The sequence below is a fragment of the Delphinapterus leucas genome, chromosome 2 (assembly GCF_059928025.1).
Source record: "Delphinapterus leucas isolate spDelLeu-1000000601 "Yukka" chromosome 2, BTC_Dleu_Yukka2, whole genome shotgun sequence".
Classification (NCBI taxonomy): domain Eukaryota; kingdom Metazoa; phylum Chordata; class Mammalia; order Artiodactyla; family Monodontidae; genus Delphinapterus; species Delphinapterus leucas.
This window is the reverse complement of record NC_143130.1, coordinates 23,818,625-23,837,436: the sequence shown is the minus strand read 5'-3', so window position 1 is coordinate 23,837,436 and position 18,812 is coordinate 23,818,625. Positions and strand designations below refer to the sequence as shown.

The window sequence follows — 18,812 nt, the reverse complement described above, 5'->3', positions numbered from 1 at the left end:
GACTAGAAGACTTTCCAGAGCTCAGAAGGAAGAGAAAACAGTGAAGACCATAAAAGTAAGAAAAGGCTTTTAAAGAGATGTAGAATTTATATGTGGTGAAAGGAAACAAAAAGAATATTCTAAAAACACAAAAGACATAAAAATGGGAATGAACCATAGCCCATTCCTGGCACAGGAATAGTGCAGTTTAGTTAGAAAGGAGGGCACATGGGGTGAAGAATATTGGCCAGGTACATAAAATAGAGGAGATGCACCACCCCAAGGCCAAGCACAGAACCTGGAATGGGAGAGGTTTACAAAAATGTGTCATAAAAGAGAGGATATAAAACCGTGGTCTCGGTTTTTCCCAAAGCACAGTTCTTAAAAATCCAACATGCTTTCCATATATGCATTCAACTCAGTATTTTGTTTGGGGATGTGGGCTGGAAAACAGGGGGCAGAAATCAAGTCTTCCTGTGACATAATAATGTCTTCATTATCTTTCCTGAAAAAACGAAACAGATGGAAAAGCCTTTTTTGGCAGGGAGTGTCTTAATTAGCTGCTTGGGGGACCAGAGGTTTCTGTGTGACTCACGTGAGTCACTTAAGATCAAGTCACCCAGAAGACATCCTGAATCCCCCAAGATGCCATCTGGAACTGTGACAGGGGAGTGTTTGCCACGGCCTTTGCCAGAAGCCAGGTCTCTTCCCAGAAGATTTACCTTCTGCTGTTTTATCCTGGTCTAAGAGTTCTTTGTCGACCACTAGAAGAAATCAGCCCAAAGGTGGGAGAGAACCTCAGAAACCACCTCATCATCTCCTCTCACTTTATGGAGCTTGGCAATTGGCTGACTCCAGTCCAGAGATCTTTACTAAACCTGAATGCTTCTTCCTTTTGAGAAAAACACAGCGCATGCTGTTATTACATGAAGCAGAGGACTTCAGACAGGGCACCTCCCTGATGACTGTATTTACCACCCTGGGGAAATAATTTTCCTTCTGTAGACAGAGGGTGTCATCAGCTCTGAATTGCCTATTTGCAGTAATACATTCTATAGGGCAACATTTCATTATGTTCAGAGAGGAAACACAAAATGCAATTATCATTTTTTTTTTTTTTTTTTTTTTGCGGTACGCGGGCCTCTCACTGTTGTGGCCTCTCCCGTTGCGGAGCACAGGCTCCGGACGCGCAGGCTCAGCTGCCATGGCTCATGGGCCCAGCTGCTCCGCGGCACGTGGGATCCTCCCGGACCAGGGCACGAACCCAGGTCCCCTGCATCGGCAGGCAGACTCTCAACCACTGCACCACCAGGGAAGCCCGCAATTATCATCTTTATGCAGAAAAAAAATTCCATTCTGTATACCCCCTAAAACAGATAAACCACGATGGCTAGAGCTGGGAGCAGGGAGACAGACATGTATGTAGCTGGCTCTCAGTGAGGTAATGGTGCCCAGCACCACACTACCTGCTGAATTGACTATATTTTCTTATTTTCGATACTCTTGATGCTCTGGCATTTGGGGCTTTGATCTTGGAGAGGCTGCTCCTCCCAGGGCCAGCTGATTCCTAGAGATAGCAAATGACACCCCTGCGAGCACACCTTCGAGATACAACCAATCAGCACAGAGCCCTCTACCCCAACCACCTCCTTTACCAAACTCTCACACACCAACCAATATTCCCCCTGCCCCGTATCACCCCAGGACCAGGTACCTGACCACTGGGGACCATCCCTGTAGCCCAGAGACTGCCAACATTATTCCAGCTACCCAATCCTGAGCTTACGCAGCATGCCTAACCTGACTCATCAAGTTCTTCCTGTAAAAACCCCAATAAAGGCTCTTGGCCGCATTCTCTCTCTGTCCCTGCTGCCCCCTGACTGACCCGGTGCTTCCCCACATAGCGCTGCCATGCCTCTTATCCCTTGGGACCTCTGAGTATAAACTTCCTCCTTCGTGAGGATCATTTCCGTGTCTGTGTGTCTCACCACATCTGCTCAAAACACATCTCGGCTACAAATTTTAGAATATCTGCTAGGAAGGGGATGCCAAGACACAGCCCCTGCCATCGGGAGGTTAAAGGATGGCAGTGAATTATTTTAGGAAAACAGGCCAGTAGCTGTTAAGCACCATGGAGACTCAGAAAAAAAGATACTCCTGTTTTTCAAAACATACACATTTTTGGCATCTGTGATACAAGAGCTTCCTTAAAAGAGTATCTGCTTAATTCAGAATAAAATCAAGCAAATCCCCAGGGGTCCATGAGCTGGCAGTGACAGGAGGGTACCAGCTGTGGCCACCACGTCCTCTTCATTAATTAGAGTAGAGAACATTCAGATTAGTGTGGTATGGCTAGAACACAAAATACAAGGAGACTCGGGTAAACGAGGGCTACAGAGGCAGGCAGGAGCCAGATCACAAGCGGCCATAGATGTCCTCGGAGTTAATCCTACAGGTGATACAAAGTCACTGAAGGCATTTGCAAAAGAGTGATGCACCAGACCTATGCTGGAAAGATCATTCTGGTACTGTTTGGATGGGTAAATAAAGTCCACATCACAAAATTATAATACATGCATCAATAAAAGTGAGGCTTTTAACGTTACTAGATTTCTAAGAAAATTTAAGAGATTGTATAAAACAGTCTAAGCCAAAGGGCCAAGGAAATCTTTTTAACCAAGAATGAAACCTTGAAGGGTATAAAGAAGAGATAAACTTATTTATTACTCAGGAACTTAAAGCTTTTATATGGCAACTATGCTATATACAAAGTTAATAGACAAATAACAGATTTAGGGGAGAACTCTTCCAATTCAGAAGACAGAGTATGTAGAGCACACAAAGATCTCCTACATACTGACAATTAGGGGATAAAAAAACACAATAGAAAAATGGGCGCAGAAAAAAATTTCACAGAAGAACGACTCTGAATGGCCAATAAATATATGGGGAAAAGTCCAGACTCAGGGAAATGCACATTAAAGGAACAATGAGGTATCACTTTAAATCTAAGACACTGACAAATCAAAAGGAGTAATTATAGCACTGCTGGCAGAAATGTACATATTCATCACTGCTGATAGAAATGAAATTAAGACATAAGGTACTAGGTGTATTCAAAAAGTAGTCTGACTACATCTATCAAAATTAAGTGTGTGTGCACTCTGACTCAGCAATCCTCTTACTGAAAATCTCAGCCACAGAATTAAAAGCACCCACATATTAGAAAAAATATTTTTTGCAGCAGCATTTACAGGGGCAAAAAAATTTTTTGCAGCAGCATTTACAGGGGCAAAAAAATTGGAAAAATATTGAAAGCTCATCAATAGTAGAATGCTTGATAAACCATCGTGTGCCAACAACCTGTAATATTTTTCACCATGTCAAAGAATGGATAGAGGCAGGCCAGGTGAGGCACTGTGTTGAGTGAAAATAATATGAAATAGAAAAATACAATCAGGTGAGAAGGCAGCTGTGTGTATAAGTGACAAGCACAGACTCAGAAATCTAGACTGCTGGGACTCAAAATCCTGGTTCAACCACCTCTTTCGGAAAGTGTAATCTTGGACAAATGACTCAATCTCTCTGAACCTCGGTTTTCTCATCTGTAAAATGTCTCTATATTTGGCTGAGCTATGACACATGAGGCGCTCAGGACAATGCCTGGCACATGGTCAGCATGCAGGGAACAGTAGCTGTGGTTACATGGTCCCACTGTCTGAAAGCAAATATGAGAGCTCTCATACATGCCAATGTACACGAGGGTCCCCCACCTGCCTCTGCCATGATGTTTTTCTCATGGCATCTTCTCTATTCCTAACACACTTAACCATTTATTTATTGACTGTGTCTATCTCTGCCCCGCTTTAGAATTCAAGCTCTATGAAAGACAGGGTCTTTTGCCTGTTTCTTTCATTGCTATATTCCCAATGCCTTGAACATTTCTGGGCAGGTAGTAAGGATTCAAAAAAATACTTGTTGGGAATTCCCTGGCAGTCCAGCGGTTAGGACTCAGCGCTTTCACTGCAAGCAGCACGGGTTCAATCCCTGGTCAGGGAACTAAGATCCCACAAGCCGCGTGGCTTGGCCAAAAACAAAACAAAACAAAACAAAAACCTTGTTGAATGAATGAATATGTGTATCCATGTCTTGCTGGGAGACTACTGTCCATGAGTCTGGTATTTCTGCACATTTTCTGTGCAGAGGCACTGGCTACTTCTGTTTTCTACTGCATTTTCCAGGATATTTGTATAATGAACAGCTTGGGAACAGAGAGGTGGGGTTTCCCTTCAGAGCAAAGGGCAGGTTGGCTTAAAGTCCAGAATAATAAAGAGAATGTCTCCCTCCAGGGCAAAGATCAGGCAGGCTTAGTGCTCATTACAAAAGAGGCAGGTTCCCTAAGCTTAGCGTTTCTCTTTTTTTTTTTTTTGACTAATATTTATTGGAGTATGGTTGATTCACAATGCCGTGCCCGTTTCTGCTGTGCGGCAAAGTGAATCAGTTATACCTATACACATATCCACTCTTTTACAGATTCTTTTCCCATATAGGTCATCATAGAGTACTGAGCAGAGTTCCCTGTGCTATACAGCACCTCTCTTGTGATAAAACCAACCACGTGTGTAGGTGTCGCCTGGCCCTCTCTGTATCACTACATGAGAACTGAGCTGGAGGAAAGGCACCAATCCTGCCACTCTGACTTCTGCTCTTACTGTGAGTAGTAAATCACCCTTCATCTCTGGCCCAGGAGTCTCCTGTTTTGTGCCAGCATCCATGAAACGCAACAGACTAGCTTATTGGCTTGTAAGTAGGGTAAAAATCTAGATTCTTCACAATTCCTTACCTGTTCATGTTCACATATGTCTGTGTATGATGATGTGAACATGAACAAAAACATGAGACAATGAGGTTAGCAAACCTGGGGTATGGGGAGTCGGGATCGGGAGGATAGGAGAAGGGAGGGGAGGAAGAGGCCATGCAAAAAACGATGAGAATACAAAGTCCTGGTCCAAATAAAGATGGTAATGATTGCGACATTGGTCATGGTCAATCCAGCCTTGACTCGACCACCAGCCAGGAGTGCGGAGGCCTTGGGTAAATGGCTCATTCCTGAGGATGTACAGAGGAATCCATAGCCTCAGAGCCTGAAGGCGTGTCCCCACATTTTGATATATCACGGCACACACAGTGGGAAGGAAGGACTGAGATCATTTCAGATAAATGCTTAGAATCCTGAACACCTGCCCAAGTTCCATCTGGAAACCTCCAGCATGCACCGAGAGCCTGGACCAACTTCCATTACACAAAGCTTTAATCTATAAATGTGAATTCTTTGCTTGCTTTAGCTGTTTACTTCACAACACAGCCTTTATTTCTTGTGTAAGAACATCATAAAAAAGTAAAGATTCACTTAGGTGTTGGGCTTTTTTCTAAGAAGGTCTTTGAAAACTTCATACTTTGTCCTTCAGTTCTACTGGAATAATCAGGTCTCTTTTCAGAAAAAAAAATCCACTTAGAGAAAGCCTTGTAAAAGCCTATAAAAGAAAGCCTTACAGAAGCTACACTGTTTCATGTTCGATTTCTTCTACATGCAATTTATAAGCTTTGGGGGAGCTGCGAACATAGTTATTGCCTGGTTCAAAATACACAGAATAGCGAGGGGAACAGATTTTTAAGAGAATATACGTGAATATACGTACCAGCCTTTGCAACAGCCTGACTTGCCTTGGGACCCTGAGTGCAACCTAGAAGAAGAAAAGAGACATGAAATATGATCGTGAGGTCATTCTCATGTGAGTTACATGAGGGGGGTTAAAACCAATTCGAATTCACGCAAAGGGTTATCCATCCTGAAAAGCAGTTTTGACCTGTAACCAGGGAGCATCCAGGCCAGGATTAGAATTCATCCCTCTCAGACCTGGCTGACTGCTGAACCCATGATGTCACACCCCCTCCTCACCTGAGGGTTCTTACATCTGTTAGGGGAAGGCAGATGAAATGGCCAGGACAGAGTTCATTAGAATATCTGTTTTCCGTTTCCATTCACTTTTGGCTTGAAAATCGGCTCTTTGCTGTTGTGTCTGCTACAACGAGTAAACCCGTCAGCTCAACTCTGATGGGCTCATTTACTCTGCTCAAAACTCCAGGAAACTCTGGAAGCAAAACTGAACTTACCTTGAACTTTCTTACTGTGTTTCTTTTGTGGATGATTTGTTATACTTTCCCACATGCAGAGGAGGGGCAGGGGACGGTAATAACATCCTTATTTTTAAAAATCATATAATAGTTAACCAGCCCCTCTGGACTAATTTAAAAGCCCTAGCTGGTTGCCGATCATTTCTCATGACACGTCACTGTTTAAAGAACAGAAGGGTTGACTACCACCGCTGTGAGTGGTGAATCGGCCTTTCTGGAGGGCAGTTTGACAATGTCGATCACAGACTTGGAAAATATGCTTAGACTGTATGCATGCCTCTTTCAACAGCTTTATGAGGTATAATTTACAAACAATAAAATTCATTCATTTAAAACAATTCAATGTTTTTTAGTGTATGCAGAGTTGTGCAATCACCACGACAATCAATCTAGAACATTTTTATTATCCTAACAGAAAGGTTCCCAACCCCAGCCTTTGCCCTGGCCCCAGGCAACCACTAATCTACTTTGTCTCTATGGATTTACTCATTCTGGGCATTTCGTATACATGGAATCATACCATATGTGGTCATTTATTACTGGCTTTTTTCACTTAGCGTAATCTTGTAGCGTTTATCGGCACTTTGTTCTTTTTTACGTCTGAATAATATTCCATTGTGTGGATACACCACATTTTGTTTATCCATTGGCCAGTTGATGGACGTTTAGGTTATTTCTACTTTTTGGCTATTATTTATAATGTGGAACTTGAACTCTATGAACATTCACATAGAGTTCTTTGTGTTGGACATATGTTTTCAGTTTCCTCAGGCAGATACCTACAAGTGGAATTCCTGGATCATATGATACATTTAACTTTTAAGAAATAGATAAACCAGTTTTCAAAGCGGCTGTAACATTTTACATTTCCACCAGTATGCACGTCTTCTAATTTAGAAATCCTAGTTTCGGAAAAGCATCATATGGGGGAAAAATCAATAGGAAAAAAAATGAGTGTACAAAAAAATTCTTTGCAACTTTTAAAACAATTGCTAATCATTGGAAATACCCTAACATATCCTTTAAAAATGGTTTGGTTCAATATATTATGATACATTGATTAATTAGAATATAGCTATTGGAAATAATATTATGGGCCTATATTTACTGACATCAATGTTAATTTTACTGGACTTCTGTGCTGTTCACCAAATATTTCTCCAACTCTCTGTCAGAAGGATTGCATTTCCTGGCCCCCTTGTGGGAAGACAGAGCCACGGGACTGGCTCTGGCCAATAAGTTATGAATGTAAGTGGCATCTGTCACTTCTGCGCTGAGGATTTGATCGCAGGTGTGAGGTCCTCCAGAACTGCCTTTTCTCACCGGCATAGTAATTAGCAACGTTTGCTATGGTCACTGCTCCACCAAGCTCAAGATCACACTTGCTGCACCGACAATCCAAGATGGACAAGTCATACAGCAAGAAATAAACGTTTGTCATTTAAGTCACTGAGATTTGGGGGTTGTTACCCCAGTACAGGCTGGCCTGTTCTCACTTATACATTCAGACATATTTTAAGTGATTAAATCAGGTAGCAAAACGCTATCTTTAACATGATCTCATTTTTATAAGTGTCTACGTGTGTAGAATGTGCCCAAAATGCTAATGGCTGTTACCTTTGAGCGATTAAATTCTTCTTCTTTAAACTTTTTTGTACTACCTCAGTTTTGGACAAATTACTGTGTATCATTTCCAAATAGGAAAAAAACCAATAAAGATATTTCCATTTTGTAAACGCAAAGTATAACAGAAACTGGTTTAACCACTAACCTGTCCGTGATCCCTCCTGAAAATAGATAATGCTACTGTAAATTACCATTATAAGCCACTACAGAGTCTCCTACTCTACAGAGCATGGAATAGAAAGAATTAGTACAGGGTTTTAGGTTGACATCGGCCCTGGCTCCACATGAGAACCAAACAATGACTAGGAGGACACTGGTTTCTATTTCTCAAATGACATGGGATGATTGGGGCCGTCCAAGGAAAGCCAGAATAAGTTTCCTGGGCAAGGTCTCCATCGGGTCTGCAGGCTCAGCTCAGGCCTCTCCCTTCCTAAAATTGTGGAATAGGCTGAGGACCACTTAAGATAGCCATGGTCAGAAGGGAAGCTCAGGCCTGCACAGGTATTATGTTCTCCGGTTGATCTAAAGTATTTCTTTGAAGTCTCCTCCTTTGTAAAATAGGTTTTCCAAGAAAATAAACAAGAGAGGCTGGTTTCTCATTTTTGAGATGACTGGCCTCTCAGGGGATCACGACGGCTACACTTCAGTCCAAATTTAGACTCGGACTGAACCAGAATCAAAACTTCCTGGTGCCAGCTAGGATTAGAAGTGGAAATGACAGCAGTCATCTTCATTGTTTTTAGTTAGGAATTCCTGATCCCTTTTATTGTTTGAGAGTTTTCCCCTTGCCTTGTAAGAACCTGGGAGTGTGGGTTAAGGACAGGTAAGTAACCGACTCCAGCTTAATGTCAAGGGCTGCCATGAATAGTAATCTCAGAGCATGGACCACCAGATGATAGACTTAAGAGATGGCTCAAATAGGATTTTTTGCTCCTACTGAGCTGAGCTTGCTTCTCCAGCATCAGAACAGATGTCCAGACCACAGTGTTTACTGCGAAATACCAGCCATGACCTTTGCTATCAAGGACCATACCACCTAACCTGAAAGAAATACACTCAGGAACACTTAGTAGACGAGGTAAGTTTTACAAAGGAAATGGAAAAAAGAAGAGTTCACTATGTTCTCAGATGACCGTGAGAGGCTTTACGATGGAGGGATGGCTAGAAGTAGTTGTGTAGGATGTTTGTTGGAGTGGAATGAAAGGGGAAGGGAAATTTACAGAGCATCCAGTTCAATACGGGAAGCATGCTGAGAAAAAGCTCAGAATCTGCCTCTTTAGCTCACATGGACCAAGCAGCATTCCCTACCAGGATGTGCAAGGGTGGCTGAAGACTGCCTCTGCACAAAGAATGTAGCGGTAACACTACCAGAGCTGGGGGATTGGAATCTCCATCTACTCCATCATCGGACAGTCCAACCAGAGGTAGAAAACAGCAGGCACTGCTTCATGTTCGTAATTTGGATAACAGAGATGGTATTTTCCCGCCAGGGTCGATCACAGTGTTGGAACAGGATTGGGAGGGAAGAGAAGCACCATGAAAGCATTCCAGAAAATCCACAGATGGGAAAGAGCACAGGAAAAGAGAAGAGGAGTGAACCCTAATTCCACCCAGGGTGAGGGATATTGTGAATACGTAGAACAAACACACACATGCCCATTACGGATGGATGCTTTAATGACCCGGGTGCACTGAAAGAGGGACAGAAAGGCAGGGTTCATGCCCTCAGGCTGTACTTAGGCCAGCCTCAGCCACACACCATCAAACGGCTCAAGACATGAGTTCCTGGCGGGCTCTGTGCCAGAAATGTATCTACCCGCTGGGCTCCATCTTCTAAGGGCATCCTGAAAACCTGAAACCAAGAGCCAGGAACTCAGGAGTCTGCTGCCTCAGAGATCTGATACAGGACCTGACACCAAACCCAGGGCTACAGGCTGCAAAGCACGGGAGCTGCCACCCATCACCTGGACCGAGGACAGTTAGTCTGGGAGGATCCCATCTGGGTAATTCTCAAAAGTTCTCTTCCTTTGGAGAAATGTTGCTGCAGGTTGTCCTGCTATGAACCTTTTGCCATTTGGGGGGCCCATAACCTCAGCAATGGAAGAAGAAACTTCTTTTGGGGGCTGAAATTCCAAACAATTTTCCAGGCAGCTGGAAAAACAAAAACAAAACCCAAACCAACTATCCTTAGGCAAGTCACCTTGTTTCTTTTAACCTGTGAGAAGCAAGGGAAATGGATCTGGCTTGTGGGAAGATAATGAGGAGGGTGGGACCACCCCCCAACCCCACAAAGAAAGCTCAGGTCTCCAACCTATGGCCCCATTTTCCTAAACGGACCCTCTGCTCCTTAGATACAGAAAGCTTACAGGACCTCCAGCTGGACCTCTGACAGCACCATGGGCACGGCTGCTTTATGTTAGCGCATCCAGGACTTTAGGAGAATATTAGTTAGGAACACGAAGTCACATACGACTCATCGCCCAGCTCGCAGGACTCCCCCATCCTTCTCCCCACCTCCCCCTCAAAGAAACCAGATATGGCTGGCTCTGGTTCGGGAGTGAGTAAATCTCTGGAATCTCTCCCGTTAATACCCTTCTTCCCCATCCAGCCTTAGGACTCCATTGCAACGATCACACCCGTGCACATAAAGGAGACATTATCGAGTGGTCTGGAGCTCACAGAATCTTTCCGTGACTTTCCTTTTCAAAGCGTTAAGAAAAAAAAAAAACTCGTCTTGATTTTCTTTGTTTTCCCAAATGCAAAGGTTCTGAGTGAGAGACTATAAAACTTAAAACCGCAGAAATGCTCGATTCAGGGAATTAGAAATGTATCACCACTGTGCGTGCGGTACCAGAAGCCTATGCTGAACACAATCTATGTGCCAGGAGCTACAAATTAAAATCGTGTTTAAACAAATTACGTTACATTGTAAATATGAAAGTGGCGGTCTTTGGAGGCGTCATTGAGAGCCCAGCTTGGCATTCAGCACTCCTGGGTTCTAATCTAGGCTCTGAAATATCACTTGCGTGCATCACTTCCCCTGGGTGGACTTCCATAGTTCCCCTGGAGCATAAGCTAGCTGAGGCCTTCCTTGCAGTGGCAGAGATTCAACCAGGCTGTGCATAAATAACCCAAATAGCTAATAGGACCTGAGTGCTTACTATATGTAAGTGCTGTGCCTGAATCATCTCATTTTATCCTCCCAACAAACAGGAGCAGAAGTGGGTTTGTTACTTTTTATTTAATAGTTTATTATTGTTTAGAAGCTAATAAAAAGTAAGCGTCAGGATCCTTCACTTGCACGGTCCCTTAACAAACGGTGGTATTCGTAGTGTTTGTCAAAATGTGTCATTTGCTGTGATTTATTTATCCTTCTAAATAAATGTTTATTTTAGCACTTTTAGCATTTAGCATTTTTCTTTAAGAGGGCTTTGCCCATTATATAAACTTGACTCCTCTCTCAAAACTTAGATCCACCACTGCCTATGAAGTAGGAACCATTAACAACGCCATCTTGCAGGTGAGGAAACGGAGACCCAGAGAGGTTAAGTTACTTGCCCAAGTACACACAGCCAGTAAGTGGTGGGATCCAGATCTGAACCCAGGCAGTCTGGTTCCACTTGGGGTGCTCTTAACCATATACTTTATTGCTTCTTATTATTTCTACATAGAGCTCCTAGCAAACTCTCCCTGACACTCAACACTTGGTGCCTACTATTATTCTGTAAATTAAAAACTGCTTTTGTAATAATGGGAATGCAGCTCCATCCTTAGTTAGAGAAACCATGTCAGTTTGAGGGACTTCCCTGGTGGTCCAGTGGTTAAGAATTGCCTTCCAATGCACAGGACGCGGGTTCGATTCCTGGTCGGGGAACCAAGATCCCACATGCCGCTGGGCAACTAAGCCCGCGAGCCCGCGTGCCACAACTACAGAGAAGCCCGCGAGCCACAATGAAGGCATGACACAGCCAAAAATAAATAAATAAATATTAAAAAAAAAAAAAAGAAACCATATCAATTTGAAAGCAGGCTGATTTTATACAAGAGTCTTGCTTTTTAATATTGATTTCCTGAAAGATTCTTTCAAAGCTGAATTAGTCTAAGTGTGGTCCATGCATCACCTGCATCAGGATCATCTGGGTCCCACCCAAACCTAGTGGATGGAAACTGACGGGGGTGGGACATAGGAATCTGAATGTTTAAAGAGCCCCCTGAGTGTCCTTCTGCAAGATGAAGTTTGAAAACCACTGCAAATAGTGGGTTTATTACACTACGGGTAACACTGTTTACAGATGAGGTGGAGAGGGAGGAAGGCACTTGAATCTAGGATATTATTAGTAATATTTTCAATTAAAGGTATATAACAAGCTAATAGGCAAGCTGCAACACAAGAATTGCAACACAAGCTAATAGGCAAGTTCAGGTACATTAAAATTTACATATTCATTGACATTTAAACATTGTTCACCAAATACCATATGATATCACTTATATGTGGAATTTAAAACTGGACATAAATGAACCTATCTATGAAACAGAAGAGAATCAGGGACATAGAGAATAGACTGGTGGTCGCCAAGGGGGAGGGATGGTGGGAGAGGTTTGGATTGGGAGTTAGGGATTAGCAGATGCCAACTATTATATACAGAAAGGATAAATAACAAGGTCCTACTGTGTAGCACAGGGAAGTATGTTCAATATCCTGTGATAAACCAGAATGGAAAAGAATATGAAAAAGAATGTAAACATATATATGTATAACTGAATCACTTTGCTATACAGCAGAAATTAACACATTGTAATTCAACTATACTTCAATAAAAAATAAAATTTAAAAAAATTGTTCACATATAATTTTGAAGACCATAATTATTGAGACCAAAGCACTAACTGCATTGCCAGGCACCATTCTAAGTTCTAAGTCTATTAACTATTTTAATCTTCAAAATCCTTTTAATTAAGTAATCGCAACATCCCCATTCTCAAGATGGGTAAATAGGGGCTCACAGATGTTAATTAACTCCCCAGTAAGTGCAGAGCCAGGATTCAAACCCAGGAAGTCTGGTTCTGGAGCCTGTGCTCTCAAATCCTACATGTCATACATACACACAGATTTTTTTAATAGAGTATAAAAAGGTAAAATCGCAAATTTTCACAGAATTTTATATTTGGAGTCTTTTCTGATTTAGTCATTTTCCAGATGAGTAAATAGTGCCGTGAGTTGACGACCGCATGAAGTCACTAAAATGGGCTAAACCTGTGTTCTTCTATTCAGGGAAGTTCAGTGTTAAGCCTACTTGGACTTGCAGATGTCAGAGCTTTAATCCCTCCTCGCAGCTCATAAACAGAATCTTTGTTTCAGTGCTTCCCACACTCTTCTCCCTCCACCCCCTAAAAAAAGTTTTAAGATCTTTACCCTAAATTCCTACCCTCAGCATTTCAGCTGCCCAAGCCTGACAGCAGCCACCAACATTAAGTGCTGACACCGTTCCCAGCACCTTAGGTGTATTAACTAGCCAATCCTCATCACCCTGTTCTCTCCCACTTTTCACAGAATTGGAGATTGAAGCACCTAGGACCTCGCTCAGCGTCACAGAGCTGGTAAGTGCCAGAATCAGGAATCGAGCCCAGGCACCAAGTCTATGCCCTTAACCACTGACCAAAACAGCTACCATTTCTTGAGCACCCACTGTATACCAGGTCCTTTACATAAACTAGCAGCTGGATCCTTACAAGTATGCTCAAGAGGAGGTGTGTTTCGTGCTGTGATGGACAGTAAAGGAAGGCTCAGAGAAGGTAAGCAGCTTGTCCAGACCACACAGCTGTAAAGGGCAAAGGAGAGACCAGCCTTTCTCTCTGGATCCGAAGCCTGCATGTTTCTCCTCCACCGAACAGCCTCCTGGAATTTTTATGGGTTATTCCTCCTGATAGTCCTACAAGAGAATGACCGTTTCTTCCATTTCACAGATAAGCACATCCTTGAGGGAGTGTCAACATGAAAGTAACTACGGGATGTTTAGGTAGATTCTGTTTTCCAGATCTGCTCTTCAAACCAAGGTGCTGGGAAAGGGGACACAAAGTATACTTGCTTATCTCTTCTTCCCATCCTGTGAAAGCATGCTATCAGCTAAACAATTTAAATACGTGTGTGTAAACAGCACCAGGAGACATAGAAATGCACTGTCTACTTTAGAAATGCAGTCTACTTTAATCAGGACAGAGCCATTTCTCCCTATAAGGTCTGTACTTTGAAAACTGTTCCAACCTGTTTTATACTCTTCAAAGAGCTTTCCTATCCATGGGGCATTGTACTGAGATTTCATATTTGCAGGTTTCATTCACCTGTGAGGTTAAGCCATTTTAAAAACCCTGCAGATACACAGAATATTAACCAGGGTAACTGAGACCCTTTGGTTCTTGATCCTCTGCCCATCATCTGGCCACCTTTAAACTGCTAAAGCATTGATAAGAACCTGATGGAAAGTCGCGTTCTCCCGGTTTTCAGATGGGAAAAGCAGAGGCTTCCAGGAGTTTGGAACTTTTCCTATATGTGCTTTCTCTCTGGAACAACTAGGAACCGACAGCAACAACACACTACCCCACACACGAGTCTTAAAGAATCCTGTAGTTAACTTGGGACTCTGGCTCAGAAATGAACAACAAAAAACTAGCAGAAACCCGCGCAGGTAACAGGAGCCAAGGAGATTTGGTTCTGCAGGACTTTGAAGTGGCAGACACAATTCTGCAAGAAACTTCGCCAGCCAGACGCTCTCCTCGAGGGACCAGTAGATGGGGAAGTTCCCGAGCAGAAGGCTGGGGACAGAGAGGAGGTGGAGGGACGATGTGACAGGAGATGGGGGTGAACCCTCCCTCTCTCGAGTCCAGGATCCCGTCCGGCAGCCACGCACCCGAAGGAGGCGGTGGGAAAGGGCGGCAGCCCGCGTCTGGGGCCCGCCTTGGGCCCCCCCGAACTCCACTTACTTGCTCCGAAGTGTCCCCCCAGCTCTGCACCTCTTCCAACGACCCCGCGCAGAACGGCAGGGCCAAGCACAGCCCGAGCAGCGGGAGCATGGCGGGGCCGGGGCGGTGGCACTGGGACGCGGCGGGACGCGCGGGGTACAGCGCGGGGTACAGCGCGAGGTGCAGCGCTGGGCTCGCGGCTGCGAACGCGCGCGGCCCCGCCCCCGCGCCCTCTTGCCCCGCCCCCGCGCCCCACAGGCCCCGCCCCCCGCACGCCCCGCCCGGGCCCCTCACCACCACAGACACCGCCCCACCGCGCACCTCCGCCCGCGCCCCGCGCACCCCTCCCCGGCCCCGCCTCCGCGACCTCCGGCCCCGCCCCCACACCCTTCGGTCCCTCCCCCTCGCCCCTCAGACCCTGCACTACCGCGAGACCCCCGCCTCCGGCCCAGCACTCCCGCGACACCCGACCCCGTCCTGCCCAGCGCTGCTGCACCCACGCCGGTTACCCCCCCCCCACCCCGCCCAGAGCGCACAGCTCACACCCCCTCCCTTGTCCCCTTCCCCTCCACCCATAAGCCCCGCCCCTCCCTCGGCTTCTTTGCCTCCCTTCTCCACCCAGCGCCTGTGGCACCTCCCTCCACCTCCAAGACCCCGACCGACCCTCTCTTCCTCTCCCGCCTCTTCATGGACTCACGTCATTCCTGTCGCAGGAGAACACGGTAAGGGCCAGCCTGACCCTCGGTACACAGCCCACCCGTTCACCTGCTATATATACCCCCCATATGTACCACCCTCCCACTGCTAATATATACCACCCCCTCACCTACTGTATGTACCGCCACCATTCCCCCACCTGCCAGCCTAAAGGCAACAAGAGACCTTCAGCCTTCTTCTGAGAGAACAGCGCATTCCCCTTGGCGTCCAACTCTGAAGCTCACAGGCCCAATGAAGGGGTGCTAATTTGTAGTCTAATGCAGAATGGCATTAGCAACGTGGTCCCGTTTTATGTGGCTCTGGCATAAAGGAACAGAAAAGAGGAAGCTAGGATTGGCACCATGTCGTAGTATTTCTTATTTTTTGGTTGTTAATCATGAAAGTGAATGTCATTGTTATCATAGTTACAAACTATCGGTGATGTTTCTGTCCTGTCATAGATAGAATAATTATCTGGCACTCACCCACTGACTGGCCTTTTAGAGTCTGGGCTCCATCTTTTTTTTTTTTTTTTTTTTTTTGTGATACGCGGGCCTCTCACTGTTGCGGCCTCTCCCGTTGCGGAGCGCAGGCTCAGTGGCCATGGCTCATGGGCCCAGCCGCTCTGCGGCATGTGGGATCCTCCCGGACCGGGGCACGAACCCGTGTCCCCTGCATCGGCAGGCGGACTCTCAACCACTGCGCCACCAGGGAAGCCCTGGGCTCCATCTTTGTACCTGGTAGACACACAATGAGCTGGAGCTGTTTGTTTCCTCTTCCAAAAGACAAGCACCTCAAAGACATTTTTTATGTCTCTGTAAAAATTGCATCTAAATCAATACACTGAGTAATAGAAGTTGGCATCAATCTCAGTGGCCAAGAACAGGGAAATGGTTAACTCAAATGATGGAACGTCCATCCTGTGCAATGTTATGCAGCTATTAAATAATAATCACGAGGTCTATGGAAACAGGGAAAATGTTTACAGCATAATCTAAAGGAAAAAGTCAGATATGCATGGACATCAGAAGCAGGGAAAAATGAAAACAGTGGGTAGGTTAGCTTATGGTGATATCTCTTTTTAAAATATTTTATTTACTCTTGTTGAAATGCTGATTGTTTAAACAAAGACATTAAGAGAGGGGGAAATGTTGCTATGGTGAAATAAATGAAAGGAAGATCATTGTCATTAGCAGTTGAACATTTAATAGCCCAACCACTGACTAATTTTAAAAAATGCCACCAACATGAAGTGACAGTAGCTGGTCCAGCTGGGTTTCTGCAACAAAAACACTGGTAAAGGAGAAGGAAGTCAAAGGATTTTTATTTTTAGTTCTTTACTAACCGTGAGTTACAGATGTATCCCAGGCGCACTTAGAAACTTTGCAGCGTACAAAGCCTGCCTACCCCCCTCCTCATTTTAAAACTAAGGAGGAGAGCCCCAAACCTGGAATCAAGGTTTGCCTATTGCCCCCCCACACACCTCCTCGCCGCCAAAGGGAAATACCTACTGGTGAACTGAAAGTTGAATTTGGACAAAGCCAGGTTATTTGAAAGGAAACAGTAACAGCTACTGTTATTTCCATCAATCCTCCAACAGGACTGGGACCCAGTCTTTGTCTTTCTACCACCCCTCTCCTACTGGACTCTATTTTTGACCTTGTATCTGCCCTTTGTCCCAATTTGCCCCAGCTGGTTTCAGCAGAGGTCAAACAGTCAAGAGAAGAGTTTTATTTTCTTCATCTGGTAGGACTCTCCAATTGTACTCTAGGCTGTGGTGCTAGTGGTTGTTACTTTGTTTTGTGGCCCCTTTGACCAAATGGATCCCACCTTCCCTGAGGGCAAGCATCTTCCACAACTTGTAGCACTGTGCTGAGGGTACAGTTAGCGTTGAAGAAGCATTCCGTGAATGGAATTAGGAGACTGGAGGCCTGAGGGTGCCCCCCACCCCTGCCGCCAAGCTGGCTGTGCTGAGGCAGGGGAGGCCTGGGCTGTATTCACTTTCTAGCTATGTGACTTGAGAGAGTTTCTAAACTTCCTCGTATTTGCAGACTGTAATAGCCTAGGCTTCTGTGTGATGTCAGAGCATCTGCACGACCAGATAGGGATGATCTTTAAAAACTAGGTAGTGTGATACAAATAAAACACAGTGAGACTTCCCTGGCGGTCCAGCGTTTAAGACTTTAGCTTCCAATGCAGGGGGTGCAGGTTAGATCCCTGGTCAGAGAGCTAAGATCCCACATGACTCGCTGCCAAAAAAACCCACAAAAAACCCAAAAGAACCCTGTGAAAGGTTTATAAAACTCTTGATAAGCATAGACAGTGATTTATATTGACCTTATAAATATGGATGAAAAAAAAATTAACTGTCCTCCCCCAAAAGGGGCTGAGGTATCCCCGTGCATGTGTCCTTTGATGTCAGGAGTTGCTGACTTTGCAGTTTGAGACCACAAAGCTTCTAGAACCTCAAAGCCAAAACCCTATCCTGACTTTTCCAAGGAGACACGTCATGGGCTTACCAGGCCCACACTCCAGTTAGGCACAAATCTCCAGCCAGGACCCAGGTGCTCATTGGCAGAATCTGGGTCCAGGGCTCAGCAGCAAGGGCTTCATAGTGCAAGAACGAAGAGGAGCTGCCGGTCAGAGAGGCCCCCGTGCCGGCTCTTGCCAGGAAATGGCTCCCCTGTGTAACTGAAGGATGGGCCAGGGATTCCAGAATTTTAGAATCAGACTCATTAGAGTTAGGGGCTTTCCCCTGGTCCCCCACTTGAGACCACCAATTGATGGGCCCAGCTAGCGTAGCCAGGGCAGAGACTGAAGAGGGAAGGCAGGCTGTCCATTTGGTTTCTTTTCTTCTCCCTTGAATTTACCCCCGAGGGTCACCCCCTGGTCCCTCTATCCAGCTGCTCTGAGATTCAAACCCTTCCTCCGGCCCCCACATCAGTCCCTCCCTTGTCTGTGTTCCTTTCTGAGTGTTTGCAAGGCTATTGTTCTCTTCTGGGCCAGCTCTTTCTCACCTCCCTGGTCTCACCTTTTTATCTACTTACATGGCCTTGTGTTTCTCCTGGACCCCTGACAACTTTGCATAATCCTGACAGTTTCTTACAACTTGCCTTTTTTTTTTTTAATCAAAACGACTGGGGAGGAAACGGATTCATTTTGGCCTTGGCTCCACGGTTTCTCAGGAGCCCCTGATATCTTGGGAGTCTCGTTATACCCACTGTTCACCTAGTTTACAGACAGTGAGTTTTACCCAGACAGAAGATTTGTGAAACTGGAAGCAGAGAATACAGTTTTCCAATTTCTTCTGATTGATGATTTGCTGAATTTATCAACTATTCACAAAGTGTAACACA

The 18,812-nt window shown here is 45.0% G+C and overlaps 1 protein-coding gene across 1 annotated transcript in view; it reads right to left on the bottom strand.

Annotated features, from left to right (window-relative positions):
* Positions 1-15,074, bottom strand: part of ITIH5 (inter-alpha-trypsin inhibitor heavy chain 5) — an 83,843-nt gene extending 68,769 nt beyond the window's left edge. The window contains exons 1-2 of the mRNA XM_022580257.2: positions 14,782-15,074; positions 5,679-5,723 (exon numbers count right to left, since the gene is read on the bottom strand). Of these exons, the coding sequence (XP_022435965.2) occupies positions 5,679-5,723; positions 14,782-14,871 (135 nt within the window). The 5' untranslated portion in view covers positions 14,872-15,074. The remainder of the gene's footprint in view (positions 1-5,678; positions 5,724-14,781) is intronic.
* Between the last annotated feature and the right edge of the window lie 3,738 nt (positions 15,075-18,812).